The sequence below is a fragment of the Microcaecilia unicolor genome, chromosome 2, assembly GCF_901765095.1.
Source record: "Microcaecilia unicolor chromosome 2, aMicUni1.1, whole genome shotgun sequence".
NCBI lineage: Eukaryota > Metazoa > Chordata > Amphibia > Gymnophiona > Siphonopidae > Microcaecilia > Microcaecilia unicolor.
The window spans coordinates 543,240,174-543,256,504 of NC_044032.1; the positions used below are offsets into that span (position 1 = coordinate 543,240,174).

Genomic DNA, 16,331 nt, shown 5'->3' on the forward strand with positions numbered 1-16,331 from the left:
GTCTCTATACATCTTCTGGTGCAAAACCCATACTATTTTTGTCACACATCTCTGAACCTCTTCAGTATTTTAATATTCTCAGCGAGTTACGGCCTCCAAAACTGAACACAATACTCCAAGTGGAGTAATGTACTGCAAAAAAACAGTCTATTTATATTGAACACAACACTATGAGTTCCATCTTGTATACAATCCTAGAGCCATGCTCTAATGAAGGATTGGTACAGTTCCACCAGTAATGCAACTAGATTCAATAGGGTTCAAAAGATAAAAAAGGAAGAAACCTATTCATTGACGGCAACAGAAATTCTGTAAGAAAGAAAACTTCTCACCCTTCTCAGTCTAGTTTTTGACTCCTTACTAGAGAGCATTGCCACTGTCCAGTTATCATTCCCAACAAACCTTCCTGTTGGAGGGAGTCTTCTGTTCCATCAAAGATGGGCTCTCATCAACTGTGATCACTGGGTCTTACACAGTGGTTGAACATTCCTTCCTCAGCAGAGGGCAAACAGTATAATGCATCTCACCACTCAGGCATTCCAGGCAACTCATATATCTGCAAGTCAAATTCTCCACTCCCTTGGTCACATGTACCCAACAGTTTATGTAACACCATTGGCTTGCCTTCACTTGTGAATTCCTCAATGGATGCTCCCCTTGCAATGGACTCAGGCCACAGGGCTCCTTTCTGCCTGTATCCAGGTGACTCACTCTCTTCAGTGGTGGATGGTGTTGCATAATCTAACCCGAGGCCTCCCATTCCTACCCCTTCCACATCAAAAGGTTCTCACCACAGATGCTTTTATGATGGGGTGGGGAGCACCTCTGGTCTCCATTCACAGGGTTCTTGGTCCCCGCAAGAACAGAGATATCATATCAATCTCCTGGAGTTGCGAGCAGTGTGGAAAGCTCTCAAGGCCTTCCAGGATTGAATTCTCAACCAGGTAATACTAGTACACACAATCAGGTGGTGATGTTTACCTGAACAAGCATGGAGGAACCGGATTTTACCTTCTTTTTCAGTAAGCAATCCAGATATGGACATGGATGGCTTCCCAAAACCTCCTACTCAGAACTGTTTACTTAGCAGGAAAGCAGAATGCCCTGGCAAACAAACTTAGCAAAGTCCTTCAACCCCATGAATGGCCTTTCAGTGCCTCAGCCATCTGTCAGATATTTCAGCAGTGACCTGTTTGCTTCTCCTCAGAACAACAAACTTCCCCAATTGCAGACTCAATGCTCCCAACCTGCATAGCCCCAGATGCCTTGTGATAGGCACTAAAATAATCTCCATTTGTTTGGTTTGTAGGCCTCCATTGAGCAAGTTGATGGTATTATTAACTTAGGAATTGATATACTAAACTTGCCTTTCTTGGATATTTGAATTTGCCTATTTCTCATCAGAATTTAGAATTGGTGTTGAGAATTTTTGGATTGCTATGAATTTTCTAGGCATTGAGGAAATTATTAAGGAGCCCACTCATGAAAGTGTTTAAATATTGAGCCTGATTTATGTTCTATCTAAGATAAAGTAGGGTAAATTCTTCCTTATCAATATTACTAGTACCTTAGCCGGACCATTATATGGAAATCTTTAAAATTTCAGAATTGATCCTAACCATAATTGGAAGGAGAAGACATTGGTGGAGAATATTGCTATAAAAAAAAAGGTTGTAGTAAGGCCCTCTATGGGAAAGACTTCCATAATAATAGAGCTCCTTGGTATAGTTCTGATGATATTGTCAATAACAGTATTACGTAGAGAGGAAAGGAAATGGAAGAAAGTGCATAGTGATGATTAGAAAGTTGATTATCAAAGATTGATGTTGAGTATTGTTTTATAATTAAAGAAAAGAAGCAGCAGTATTTATGCACATAAAATGTAATTGTTTTTAAATTGACCACATGAATTGTTTGATATTATAAAGGGTTTAACATGTGAACCATCTATAACTCAGGAGGAGGAGTAGCTAAGTTCTGAAGAACTTATATGTTATTTTGATAATAAACAGGAACTTCTTAAAGCTATTATGGTTACTCCTGAAAAGAATTGCTATAACCTTCCTAGCTAATATCACCCAATATTTAGCTTCCTTTTGTAGATAAATTATTTGAGCATGTTATCTTGCTTCTATTGCAAGACTTCACTGATACTTAACATTTTTTGTATATACACCAATGTGACTTTCTTAAAGGCCATGGAGCTGAAACATGAATGACTTAGTTGTTTGATAGGCCCTATCGTATGTTCTCATTTTATAGACATTTCATTAACATTTAAACCACAAAATTCTTTTGTGGTGGTTGAAATCTTTGGGACTTGGACCAACATTATTGCTACAGTGTCAATCATTCCTGAGGGGTCATTTGCATGTGTCGGAATAGCACAATTTGCATAAGGGGAAACCCAAGGATTGTCCCTTTAAACTTTGTTGTTGAGCATCTACATCCAACCTTTGTGTAATTTTTTTAAGAGTCATAACATGTGTTATCTAAATGCAATGATATAAATGATCTATGCTCCATTTTCTGTTGCAAATGGTATGCAGTCAACAACTGTTGCTGAATGTTTTCAAGGTACCATGGAATGGCAATCTAGATGTGGATTAAACATTAATTATATTTTTTTAAAATGCAAGTAATGTTTATATTTCATCATGCTACTTTTTCCACCCAATGTTATAAGATGAAATGATATTATGTTAGTAGTTAGGAATAGTTTTAGATTAAAATTTAGCTGTAAAAGAGCAGATCAAGAAAGTAGTTTGGATGTTGAAGACTGTGTTGTATTAAACATTTTATTGTAATATTATTGATAAAGCCATTTGGATAAACTCAATCAGTTCCTGCTCACAGTGCAAGACTCACTTTGCCCCCAAGTGCGTGTTGCGTGATGTGTTTTATGCACCCTTAGAGTAGAGCACTTAAGCCAGCAGGGCTGAAGTCCCCCTTCCCCAGGAGACATCATATAAGATGTGCATTGAGTGTAAGGATGGATAAAGTTGTAAAGTCAATTGTATTTCCAGATATGTTTTTTAAAATAGTTTTTCCCATTAAAATGCTTATTAACAGATTCACACACTCATTTGTTTTTACTTTAATGAAAGTTAATCCTGTTTCAGTTCTTTCAGTACTCCCATGGATCAATAAGGCTAGCTATATGCCTTTCACATTGCCTGCTTATCAAAGCATATGTAGAAGTGGAGATGATGCATGAAACACTATCCTAGTTTATTCAAATTCTGCAGGTTGTTTTCTTAGCTTTTATCTGTTCTAGAAATCTTCTCTATTAAACTCCAATTAATTCAACCTGTGTCACCATCTGACTAATAGGATTAGTTAAACTACAGTATATACCTATGGCAAACAAGTCTCCATTTTCTATTATTGTCGTCATCCATCAGTCTGTTGTAGGATGTTTGTGAGCATGTCACTTACTTTCCTTACTATTTTTCATTTCAGGACAGCGTCTCCAGAAAATATCAGAGCAGGGCAAGCATCCCCATGTTCTCCTTCACAGCTGTGCCAGTCACCCAACAGGTATAAAAGGGCAATAAGAAATTTTACAGATTGGGGCTCCCTTCTTCTTAAGTTTTCTAGAGGCTTTCCCTATATTATGAAAGGGCTTTTATGTTGCCAGCACTGGAAACTGCAGCACCCTAGCTTTCTAGACCTCAAAAAAAAAAAAAGACAGGCAGTGAGCATGGAGGATTCCCACTCTAATGCTAGGTTTTGTTTGGTTTGTTTTGTTTTTTTGCTTTTTGTCTACGAGGTGAACTCTAGGAACTGAAAAGAGAGTTGATTTTTCAAATTTGGTATGTCTTTGACCACCTTGCATAGGTTGCCAATAAGGGAGTAATTCTAGAAAGGGGCACCTAGATTTAGGCAGCAAGTATGTATGTAAAAGCAAGTATTCTAATGGACATTTTCACTTTATAGAATCACCCTTTATCACGGCAATTCTAGAACAGGACACCTGGTAGGAGCATATTCTGTAAAGGAAGGAAGGTGCTTACTTTCTTTTGGAGAATTCTAGCTTTACTGGGTATATACACCCATAGCAGTTAGGTTTGACCACTTACACCAGCCATAGAGCAAGTGTAAATGAATCTAAGTGCTGAAGATATGCATATAACTTATAATATTCTATACGTTAGATGTTTAAGTGAGCCTTGCCAATACTCTTCCCCTTGCAAATACATGTATATTTACAAAATAGTGCTTACATAGAATATTGGCATATACATGAGTATTAACATATACGTGCTAAATGTTGTGGCCTATGTTATAGAGTTGCTTCCTTTTGTCTGCTGTTGTGGCGTTACTGAATATTTTAGCTGAATAAACATTCTGGTAAAAATCACTTAGAAATAAAGGTCAATAAACAGCATAAAGGTGGTAACTTTTTACTGGACTCAATACATTTATGACTAGTTATCGAGAGATATGCTTACTTCAGCAAGATATTGAAGAAACAGTGCACTTACACAGAGTGTGAAGGAATGAGTGACATAGTGGTAGTTGTCCCTAGAAACACTCCCTTACTGAAATTACAGTTCAGCCACTGTATAGCAGGTGGCCCTAAACCTGCCATGTCAGAGGCTGAACTGCAAAGCCAATGTAGCACAGAGATGTTAGGCTGCCTGGCCAGGAGGGCAGGGCTCAACAGTAAGCAGGAAGTAAAAGCCCTCAGGTAGAAGAGAATATGGAGACCTTGGGAGAAGAGGAGCTGCCCTAGAATGTAGGTCTTCATTGCTTGTGTGTAAGTCTGGCTAAGTTCTGGCTAAGGTAGGCTGTCTTTGAGGTCTGCAAGTAGCAACGTGGGTGTAGTGTGGACTTAAGGCTGTCATCTTCAAGGAGTTTTTGTTCATTTCTCCCTTGTCTGGCTGTATTTATTGAAGACCTCATGCACCAACTCGGCTTACACAATCACACAGGGCTTAAAGAGTACAATTTTTTTAATGGGTTCCGAGGTGATCTGGGAAAACTACAGACCGGTAAGTCTGACATCAGTGTTGGGTAAAATGGTGGAAAGGAAACTATTATAAAGAACATAGACAAACATGGTTTAATCAGAGTAATTACGCTGCTATCTTGACCTCCTTTTTCAGCAGATTTATGCAGGTCTGAAATATTTAGTCCCTTATAGAAGTTGAAGGATGTTAAATTTTGAGATAAAAACAACATAGTTTTAAAATTTGGTATCAATTTTCAAATAGCCTGCATAGGTGCAGATTAATTACCCAGGTACATGGTCTTTGGAAATTAGTAACATACATGCTAATAGTGCCTGTTTACCTTACACTTACGGTGGGGTAGAGCAAATATAAACACATATACTTCTGAAAATGATAAGTACTTGTGTTGTTTTCCACCATCAACCTAAATAACTCCCAGCCCTCCCAACCCCCCACCCCACCCCACCCTGAATACTTCTTTTTAAGCTAACTTAAAGCTGAACTTCAGGATACGTATAAGAATTTGCCATACTGGGTCAGACCAATGGTCAATGTAGCCCATTGCTACCAACAGTGACCAAACCAGGTCACACATATATACCAAAGAGTAACAACATTACTTTCTCCTGATTCCAGGGATAAGTAGTGGCTTTCTTCATGTCTATCTTAATGGCAGATTATGGACTTTTCCTCCAGGAACTGATCCAAATCTGTTTGAAACCCAGATACGCTAACTACTGTTACCACATCCTCCAGCAACAAGTTCCAGAGATTAACTATTCATTGAGTGAAAAAATATTTTCTTTTGTTCATTTTAAAAGTATTACCATGTAGCTTCGTGGAGTGTCCCCTTGTCTTTATACATTTGGAATCCATTCAGGATTTTATCATATCCCCCTCAGCTGTCTCTTTTCCAAGCTGAAGAGCCCTAACCTTTTAAGCCTTCCCCCCCCCCCCCCCCCACCCTATGGATCTTCTATATTCTTCTGCCCCATCTTTCTCTGGATGGCACAGGTGATTCTTGCCAGAGTCAGAGCTCTGCCTCCTTCTCTGAGGAACCCTCAGCATTAATCTGTTGCAGCCATCTTTCCTTCCACCCAGGCAGCTTAATCGAGTGGGGAATTGGAGCCACCATGCCAACCTGACTTGCATGTGTTTTGTATATTCTATTTTATCTGATATTTAAAATCTGGCAATACAGTGAGCACAGAAATAATCACCTTCTTCCATTCCCCATACCATCCCTTGTACAACAAAAAAAGAATATCATTCTGTGAGGACTGGTTCATAGGGAGCCCACTTAGCTTGCTCTAAGTGAAATATGATAGGCTGTTCCTTTAGTGCTTACCTTAATCTACAGTCTTCAGGCCTTTTGGCATGGTGATGTGGGCCACTCGATGCAGCAGTTCATAGTGAGCACAGTAACAATTACACTATAATGAAATTACACAGCTTTCAGGACGGTATAATAATACCTTGGTCTTTCTTACAGCAGTTTACCACTTTGCACATTCAGGGCCGCTCATAAATTTCCCATCCTGCTTGAGATTTTGTACTTTTTATTTCCTGGCAGCACTGCAAAATTAAGTGATACTCTTTGAAGTGATTTCATTTTTTATATTGTTTGGTTTTCTGCCACATTTGTGTATCCATCTTAAGATGCTGTATATTTCTGGAAATCCAGCTTGGTTGTTCCTCTTATTTTTGCTTCTGTAGCACAGTAGCACAATGTCATTATGATTCTGACCATATAGTACGTATCACATGTACACAGTGCTGTACAGAGACATGTGGCGGTAATTTCATATCAGATTTGCCTGTATGTGAACACTAAACAGGTGTCTATTTCAAGTCTATTTATAAAATCTCTTAGATGACTGGAGGCAATTCTATAAAGTGTGCCAAAATGCTGGGCACTACAAGCAAATTCTGTAATAGCATCTGAGTGCCCAGATGTTGTTATAGAATACTGGCGTAAATCGACTTTTGCGTGCATCCAGTTAAGCCATGTCGATGGCTGGCATAAATACATATATAACCTACATCTCCAGTCTCACCCAAGATTAGACCTCTTCAGTCATCTCTCTTTGCTTTATCACATTGGTTAACCACCCATAAACTGGTTCTAAGTCACTCAGTTGCCTGTTGAATTACGGTCTTATCCTAAGTCAGCTTTCACTCCTTTGCTCTTTAATTTGCCATTTGAATTCCAAATTCTTGGATTTTTCCATGCTTCATACACTGGTCCATGCATTTCTAATTTCTTGGATGGATTATTGTCATACTGTATACTCCTGGCATTTCTGCACATCAAATAAGTCAGTAACAAAATGCTGCAGCATGCTTTCTGTGCAAAGCAAAGAGATATGATTCCACCTCTCCATTGCTGATCAAATTGTACTGGCGTCCTATAAATACTATTTTAGGCATCTTATGTGCTAACCCATATATTGGTAACATTTTTGGATCAAGTATCAATCTCCTATCAATAACTAGGTACCAGCAAGAGGAGGTTGTACAAAGAGACCAAGCAGTGGGGTTAGTGATGTAACGCAGGAATGGTGAACTTTTTCCTTTAGTAGAAAGCATCTCTTGCCTCTGCTGCATATGTCCTTTATAGATATGCATTAGAGGCCCTCTCTATGGATGAATTAGGCTGATATTTGATAAGAGAGCCTTGTACTGAGGTTTATGTTTGTTAGATTCTTGATATACTGCTTTAGCTGTTCTACTAGATTTTCCCTAAATAATCCATGGAAAGGCTCCCACTAGAAGTTTCAGGAAAAGGGGGTCAGTACTAGAATTAGCAGGTATGGGAATGTGCCTTGGTGCCAGAATCCATGCCTGAACTTTTTGAACTTGCTTCCCCTCTGTTCTAACCAAGTTGTGCATTAGCAATAATTTGCTAGTGACTAACAGTCATTTGCTGTCTAGCAGCTGTTTGGCCAGTTTAAAGTGAGCTGGTGGTATCAATGGACAAGCGTCTATCACCATAAACCGCCAACATATTTAAGGGCACTACTACTACTACTACTTGACATTTCTAAAGCGCTACTAGGATTACGCAGCGCTGTACAATTTAACATAGAAGGACAGTCCCTGCTCGGAGCTTACAATCTAAAGGACAAATGTACAGTCAGTCAAATAGGGGCAGTCAAATTGGGGCAGTCTAGATTTCCTGAAAGGTATAAAGGTTAGGTGCCGAAAGCAACATTGAAGAGGTGAGCTTTGAGCAAAGATTTGAAGATGGGTAGGGAGGGGGCTTGGCGTAAGGGCTCAGGAAGTTTATTCCAAGCATAGGGTGAGGCAAGGCAGAATGAGCGGAGCCTGGAGTTGGCGGTGGTGGAGAAGGGTACTGAGAGGAGGGATTTGTCCTATGAGCGGAGGTTACGGGCGGGAACGTAAGGGGAAATGAGGGTAGAGAGGTAATGAGGGGCTGCAGACTGAGTGCATTTGTAGGTAAGAAGGAGAAGCTTGAACTGTATGCGGTATCTGATCGGAAGCCAGTGAAGTGACCTAGGGAGTGAGGTGATATGAATATATCGGTTCAGGCGGAATATAAGACATGCAGCAGAGTTCTGAACGGATTGAAGGGGGGATAGATGGCTAAGTGGGAGGCCAGTGAGGAGTAGGTTGCAGTAGTCAAGGCGAGAGGTAATGGGAGCGTGGACGAGAGTACGGGTGGTGTGCTCAGAGAGCACTGGATCCAAGATGGCAGCCGAATAGGTGCATGCTGCAGGTCACACCAGATTTTTCTTTCATAATTTTTCTTATGGTGTAACACGAGGCTAAGGATTACATTTACCTGGCTTGAGCCTTCTCTTCAGTACGTTAAAGACGGTTCAATATCTGGTGTTGGCCCAGTGGAGGTCCCTCTGGGAATTATTGAAAGATAATGGGTTATTGATTCTCCCTGATGTTTCCGTTGGCTCTGAGAAGCATGCACCCCTTCCTTGAGCCAGTGGGAAGAGTGAGCTACCAGAGCCAACTGTATTGCAGAGTGATGATGTGCTCTAAGGATGTTGGAAAATGCAGCTTTGACCTTAGTGCCATAGTCATACCTGAGGAAGGGATCTGGATGTTAAGCAGGCCTAAACATATACTGAGGAAAAGACATTTGAAGTGTTGCATCAGATCAATTCAGTTTCAACTTTGGCATTCAGTAAGACTTTATTTTTGGTGGTAAAGCTGCTTGCTTTTGATTTTGTGGCCCCACAGACCTGAGTAGCCAACCTAAAAGTATCAATTTGGAGACTACTTAAGAAGCCATTTCTTTTATTTCTGATTAGATTGGCCAGTTGTCCACATAAGTTCAGGTGTTTTGATGGATGAAATCAAGAAAAGGGTTGAACAAAAGTTTGATATAGGAGATCAATGGATATCTTACTAAAGGTTATCAATATTTACAGATTAAGATGGGAATGATAGAAAACATTCGTGGAATATTTGGATGATTAAACCTTCCTGAATGAAGAACAGTTTCCCCACAGGATAATTTTAGGAAATATCTCCTGGAGGTCCTTAAGATAATTGTAAAAGCTGTCCCCTTGTTTGTTAAGGTGTGCTACCTCCACTCCTCTTTTTTTAAATGAAGAAAGTGGATGAGGGGCAGGGAATCTATGGATCTTCTTTGATTTTCAGGTTTATTGGAGACCTCCAGGGGAAATAATCTGGTTTATTAATGCAATCAGCTTCCAAAACCAAAGTCTCTTTTGAGAGATTTCTTCTGTAATAAGGATATTATGTTTCATACTTGAAAGTCTGTATGTTCTCCAGTGTCTCTAAGGTCACTCAGAAAAGAAGGAAGGAGTTTTTGCTACTGTGACTCGGGGGCCTTACAGTTGGGGCATTGTTTTGGCTTAATTTTCTTTGCAAATATATTGCAACATATAGTAATGTGATGTATGTATTTTACACAATTTCTAAACTTACATTTTTTTCAGATAAATCTCTCAGTGCTCTTGCTGCATTTAATCCCTAGTGTGCACTGTAAGTGCTTAGCAAAACATGTCAGAAATCTAAGTCCCCAACCCAACAATTTCATTTCATCTTTCAGATGAGTGCTAGTTAGTTTTCGAAACTGGTTAAATTGCTTTATATACAGAGAAAAGTAGATTTATTAATGTTGATCTGTTGGTCAGTGATGAGTTGGGTGTTGTAAGTCTTTTGGTATATAATAGAGATACTAAGGGGTCCTTTTACCAAGCTGCGGGAAAAAGGGCCCTGTGCTAGCGACGGGGGCTGTTTTTCCCATGCGCCAGGGCCCTTTTCACCTCTGGATAAAAAAAGCCTTCAGCACACATGGCAATGCACCAGGGAACCCTTATTGCCACCCATTGAGGTGGTGATAAGGACTCCCATGCTAACCCGGCATTAACCGGGCAACATACGGCAATGCCTAATTACCGCCGGGTTATTGCCATGCTAGCCATTTCTTTGAGTTATCTTTTTTCCCATTGAAATGAGTTGCGCTCGGGGCAGGACTATCACCATTGGCCAGATGACATCCCCTTATTTCCCCAGTGGTCAGTAACCCCTTCCCACCCCCCAAAAATGTGGTGAAAAACATTACTTGCCAGCCTCTATGCTAGTCTCAGATGTTATACTCAGGTCCATTAGAACAGCATGCAGTTCCCTGGAGTAGTCTAGTGGTGGGAGCAGTGGTGAGATATGTACCTGGGAACATTTTAGAAGTCCACTGCAGTGCCCCCTAGGGTGCTCTGTTGCTGTCCTGGGATGTCAGGGGGACCAGTCTACTAAAAATGCTGTCTTCTCCTAAATTCCAATGGCTTGATTTTGTGCGTTTTGCACTTGGACGATTTTTTTTTTTTTTTTTTTTTTTCAAAAATGGACCAAAAAACAAAATGTCCAAATCACAAAGTAGTATTTTTGAAAAAAAAAGATACACATTTTTCTTTTTTGAAAGTGACCTTCTTTCCTATTTAGATTTTGAACATTTTTTGCAAAATGTCCTAAGTCGGACTTAGACGTCATATCGAAAATGCCCCTCTGTGTCACACTAGGGAGTTTGAGGCTCATCTTGATTGTGTATGTGATTTGCAATCCACCTAGTTCTTAGGTGGAATAGAAATGCTGAATGAATAAATAAGTAAAACGATATGGCATATGAAAGTTGATTCAGCAGATAGCTGATATGCTTTGTTTTCATATATGATTTTAAATTATGATTTTTATATAATTGTAATAACTGGCTACATTCTCATACATATCCTGATTTGGAATTTGTTTTCCCTTTCAGGTCTGTCAGTGGAAAGAAATTATGTTCTAGTTGTGGGCTTCCTCTTGGGAAAGGAGCTGCTATGATTATCGACACCCTGAATCTTTATTTCCATATTCAGTGCTTTAAGGTACGCCCCTCTTTTTCTTCATGCTCTCTTCAAGGTGATCCACTGTGTGGAGGTTCCCGTATTTCAAAAGACTGTTATCATAAGTACATACTGAAAGACTACCCCTAATTTGAAATGGGGCCCCTGGGACATCTGGCAGAAAATGCAAAGGAAGTGACCAACCGGCTTCGTGTGCTCATAATTGAAGCACCAGGTTATTGAAATCATTAAACAGTCAGATTTTATGTGGATAGTAAGAGGTGGAGCTGGTGCTGGAAGTTATCCATTTAGTTTAAGCTTGTTCAATAGCAGGCCTTTAATCAACAGTGTAAGATAGCGGTTACTGAAAAATCATATTCCAACTGATATTCAAAGCAATTTATATGGCCTGCCTGCTTAAATTGCCTGATATTCAGCGACACTGAAGTGGGCAGTACCACTGAATATGTGACTGGCACCAGAAAAAGTGGTCAGGTCAGGGGCAGTACAGGGGGCTGCACTAGGATGGAGCCCGGGGTAATGAGGGTCCCACAATATTCAGTGCATAGCTAAGTGGGCAAATTTAGGACAGTTCAAAATCTGTCCTAATTTAACCCACTTACTAAGTGGATGTTGACCCTGAATATTAGCCAACACCCTGATAATTTTTTGTTTGTTTGTTTTAGTGCTGTGATCCCTCCTCTAACATATCACCCTCAACCCTCTGGGCCTACCTCTGCTCCCTTGTGGTCCAATGGGACATTGGTGGTAAGAGTGCTTCCTCCTCGCTCTTGCGGCTGCCAACTCTTGCAACAGGCTCATGGTGCTAGTCCCTACAAGAACCATGAGCTGCTGCATCAGCCATTTCCACAGGCCAGCACCAAGGGACAGGAGCAAGGGGGCTGTGCTTCTGCCCCCCAATGCCCCAACGAGGAGCAGAGGTAGGCTCCGGGGGGGGGGGGGGTTGCCTAGACTGTCAGGGAGGTTGGGGGGGCAATTTGCATGGTGTGGGGGAACTTATACCTGAAGCAGGCAAGGAGGAGAGAAGGAGGAGGGGGTGGGGCTGGGAGGGGGATCACAACAATAAAGCAAAAATAAAAAAAATAAAAAGTTGTGCAAGTCCTGGCCAATATTTAGCCAGGAACCACATAACTATCATGTGTAGGCCCCAGCTGAATAAGCATAAGCTCTGGCAGCAGAGCCCTTTCTGTTAGCCCCAGATATTCAGTGCCGGTGCCTGCATATGGCCCAGCACTTAGTATTGGGGGCTAATCTAGCCAGCAACAGTCGGCGTTTAAAAAAAATGTGAACCATCACCAGCTGAATATCGACCGGATCCAAGTTAAATACCAGTGCTGGTGACTGCATTGGCTAAACATCAGTTGGGTCCGGTATAATTGTAGGGACACTTAAGGACACGGGTAGAGTTATGGATTGTACCTGTCAGTGCCCCTGAGTCATTTTCTGAAACCATTTTAACACAATATGGTTGGAAGGCCACTGGGTTGGCCGGCTTTACACTCATTCCCAAACGGCTTTCAACAGGTTATTTTTTTTTCTTTTTGTGGGTATTTACACAACAGAAACATACACTGAGGGGGAAACAGTTTTGGATTTAGCTTATGCCTTTCTGAGGTGTGTAGGTGAGTTACATTCATGTACACTAGGTATGTTGTGGTTTACAGTCTAAGGTTATGCCTGAGGCAATGGAGGGTGTAGTGACTTTCCCAAAAACACAAGGAGCAGCAGTGGGATTTGAACCAGGTTTTCTTGCTTCTCAGTCTATTACCTTCATCATTAAGCTACTCCTCCAGCTGGCATATTTCCACCCTCCTTACAAACGTTTCTTGGCCGTGTCTCATTACATTGTAGCACAAGAACAAAGTAGGTAAATTAGGAATTGTCTGTTGTAAATAAGAATCAAAAACAATCTCACCTTTTCATTTTGGTTGAATTAATACAGTGCGGAGTTTGTAAGGGAGAGCTAGGAGATGTGACCACTGGAACAGATGTCAGGATCCGCAACGGTCTGTTAAACTGTAATGACTGTTACATCCGATCCAGAAGTAAGTGTGATAAAACTTTAAGATTCCCAATACTCTGATATAGGATTTAGCCTTTTGTGTAACATCTTTGTCAAAAAAAGAAATTGGATTCCGATTTATCTTCTGCATGTGTGATAGCTAGTTTCCTATTAATGTTACCATCAATGTTTTACTAGGAGACCTTCAGTGCTGAACCTTTGAAAAACTGGGCTGTCCAGCCCACCAAGAGTAGATGTGGGTTGTACCTACTAAATTCCAGAATCTGGGACCCTATGAAGATGTACTTTGAGTATGCATTAGATTGGAGGGCACTAAGATTAATTTTTCCCGTGGTTTTGGCATATTTTGTATATTATTAATTAGGATTCATTTCCCTCCTTTTTGAAGAAATTTATCTAAGATAATGTGTAAGCAAGAATAAGCTGGACCTGTGCAATAGACAATTACAGCAGTAAACTATTCAAATAACAACATACATTCTAATGGTATTTATAGTGTCAACACAATGCACATTAAAACATCTTAATAGATAGCATTGGGTGTAAGCAGAGGTGGAACACATAGATAGATAGATAGATAGATAGATAGATAGATAGATAGATAGATAGATAGATAGATAGATAGATAGATAGATAGATAGATAGATAGATAGATAGATAGATAGATAGATAGATAGATAGGAAAAAGGGAATATAAAGCCGGAACAGGTGCATGAATAAAACCTCAGCTAGGGTAGGAGTGGATAAGCAAATCCTGCTGCAGTACGTGTAGCTGGTGTTAATCCTTGTGTGCGAGTGACTGGCTAGTTAGTTGTTCCTTCCTTTAAAGGTTTAGGGGAAGAGCCAGGCTTTACACTTGCTTCCTGAAGTAGTGATAGCCTTTCTAGGGTGATTTTTCTTTGGAGAGGATGTGATAGAGGTACTTCTTGGAAAGACCTTAGAAACCTTTGAGGTGTATAGAGGGAGATCTTGTTCAAGTGTTCTAGCTTATTCCCTTAAGGGCCTTGAAGGCCAGACATGGAGTTTAAGTGCAGCTGGTGATAGTCCTTGTGTGTGTGACTAGCTACTTAGTTGCTTCTTCTGTTAAATGTGTGGGAGAGGAGTATATACTGCTTTCCATTATAGAAAGTCATGCATGCAAGGCCCATGGATTTCTTTAGCAAGGTATTGGTTAGACCTCTGGATTGTGAATGAGATGTCATCTGACTCTGTGTCTTTGCACAAGTTACATTATCTGCCTACACCTTGGACACCAAGTTAAAAACTATGGGGTCCTTTTACCAAGCTGCAGGAAAAAGGGCCCTACGCTAGCAGCAGGGGCCATTTTTCCTGCGTGCCAGGGCCCTTTTTACTGCAGCAGATAAGAAAGGCCCAGCACACATGACCATCGGTAAGAGAACTCTTACCGCATGGCCATGTGGCAGGAAGCCCTTACTGCCACCCACTGAGGCGGCAATAAGGGCTCCTGCGCAAACCCGGCAGTAACCGGGCAGCGCACAGCAATGCCTGATTACCGCCGGGTTATTGCTGCAGAAGCCGTTTCCGGGAGTTCTTCTTTTTTCCCCCCTGGAAATGGTGCATGCTGGGGGAGGAACTGCACTGGTGGCCGCTTTGGGCCAGCGGTAGTCCCAGAAGAGTGAGCGGTAAGCCCGTGTTGGGCTTACCGCCATTCCGTGAAAGGGCCTCTATGTTCCTGAGACACATTTGTCTTAATCTGGCTTTCCCTTGAACAATTTTCTAAAAGTCTTTTTCCTCCCTGTAATGTCTGCATTGTGCCCCTATATAGAATCATCCATAAGCGTGAGGTGTTTACATATCAGTTGAGTTTGGATGTAAGAAGATTTCCGTATTTGAAAAGTAGAGGGAGCTATTGTTCAATTTAATGTTCATTTGCAAAGATTAGATTGTAAAACAGAAATTGTATTTTATATTATATAAGCAGTCATTATCTATAACCAGACATTCACAAACTCGGTAATGTACAGAAAAATATTTGATGACTAGAGAAAGTAACCCTACTTGACTGTTTTTCCTAACTATATAATTTCTGTTGCTTCTGTATGTCCTGTACATCTCTCTGGAGTGTCTGCTTTCTCTTCTCATGTTTCTTCTCTGGCCTTTGCTGTCCCTGGATATGTTCTTTCTTTGGTTTCAGGGAGATCTCATTTGAACAAAGCAAAATGCAGCTGTAGCAATGGTAGCAGTAAGAGTGCTTGTCTTCAGGTAGAATGTCCTGGCAGTATAAAATGAGAAAATGTTAACAGATTACCAAGTTATCCAGTTCCAGGAGGGAGAGTTTTGCTCAGTACTGATTTTGAGCTTACATTCTAAGTTGGTGAGGTATTTGTAGCCCCCTAAAACAGCCCATTGCGGTCAGTGCTGCAGATCCTATAATGGAGATGGGTAACTTGGAAGGTCTACAGACTGTGGAGTAAAACTTCCAGGAGGGTCAAAGGAAATAGGGCAAATTAGCCTTACCAAACAATGCAAAGCCTGTCGGAAACAAGGGAAATTCTGAAAGGTTGGGGGGGAAAAACAGGAGAATATCTGAAATTGAAATTACAGATTCCTGTCACCTTTTCACCATGGAAACTGTGAATATCCTGACTTCCTTTTCCTACATGGACAATCTAAATAGAGTTGTGCTTCAATTGTTGTTATCTGCCATATCTTGCTTGACTTTCCTCATTTCCTTCTTTGTGTGTTTCTCAAGACACTACTGTATTGCAGTGCCTCCAGAAAGGGGACTTTATCCTTGGAGGTGAACTAGATCTAAGCAAAGGCCCCCCTAACCTAATGCTGTAGACCAGTGTTGTACCTACCTTGGATGCCACCCTGAGTGGAGCATCCCCCCTCCTCTGATCAAAAGGGGTGCGCTGAGCAGTTGCACGGCTGTCAGCTCTGCCGGTCCTCTGCCCCCTCTGACGTCAACTTCCTGTTTCAGGGCAGGGGACTGTCAGAGCTGATAGCTGTGCTACTGCTCAGTGTACCCGCTTACTTCCT

The 16,331-nt window shown here is 41.0% G+C and overlaps 1 protein-coding gene across 1 annotated transcript in view; it reads left to right on the top strand.

The window, feature by feature from the left end:
* Positions 1 to 16,331, top strand: part of LIMCH1 (LIM and calponin homology domains 1) — a 633,274-nt gene that overhangs the window by 607,366 nt on the left and 9,577 nt on the right. Inside the window, exons 33-35 of the mRNA XM_030191338.1 lie at positions 3,463 to 3,540; positions 11,218 to 11,326; positions 13,248 to 13,350. Coding sequence (XP_030047198.1) covers positions 3,463 to 3,540; positions 11,218 to 11,326; positions 13,248 to 13,350 — 290 coding nt within the window. The remainder of the gene's footprint in view (positions 1 to 3,462; positions 3,541 to 11,217; positions 11,327 to 13,247; positions 13,351 to 16,331) is intronic.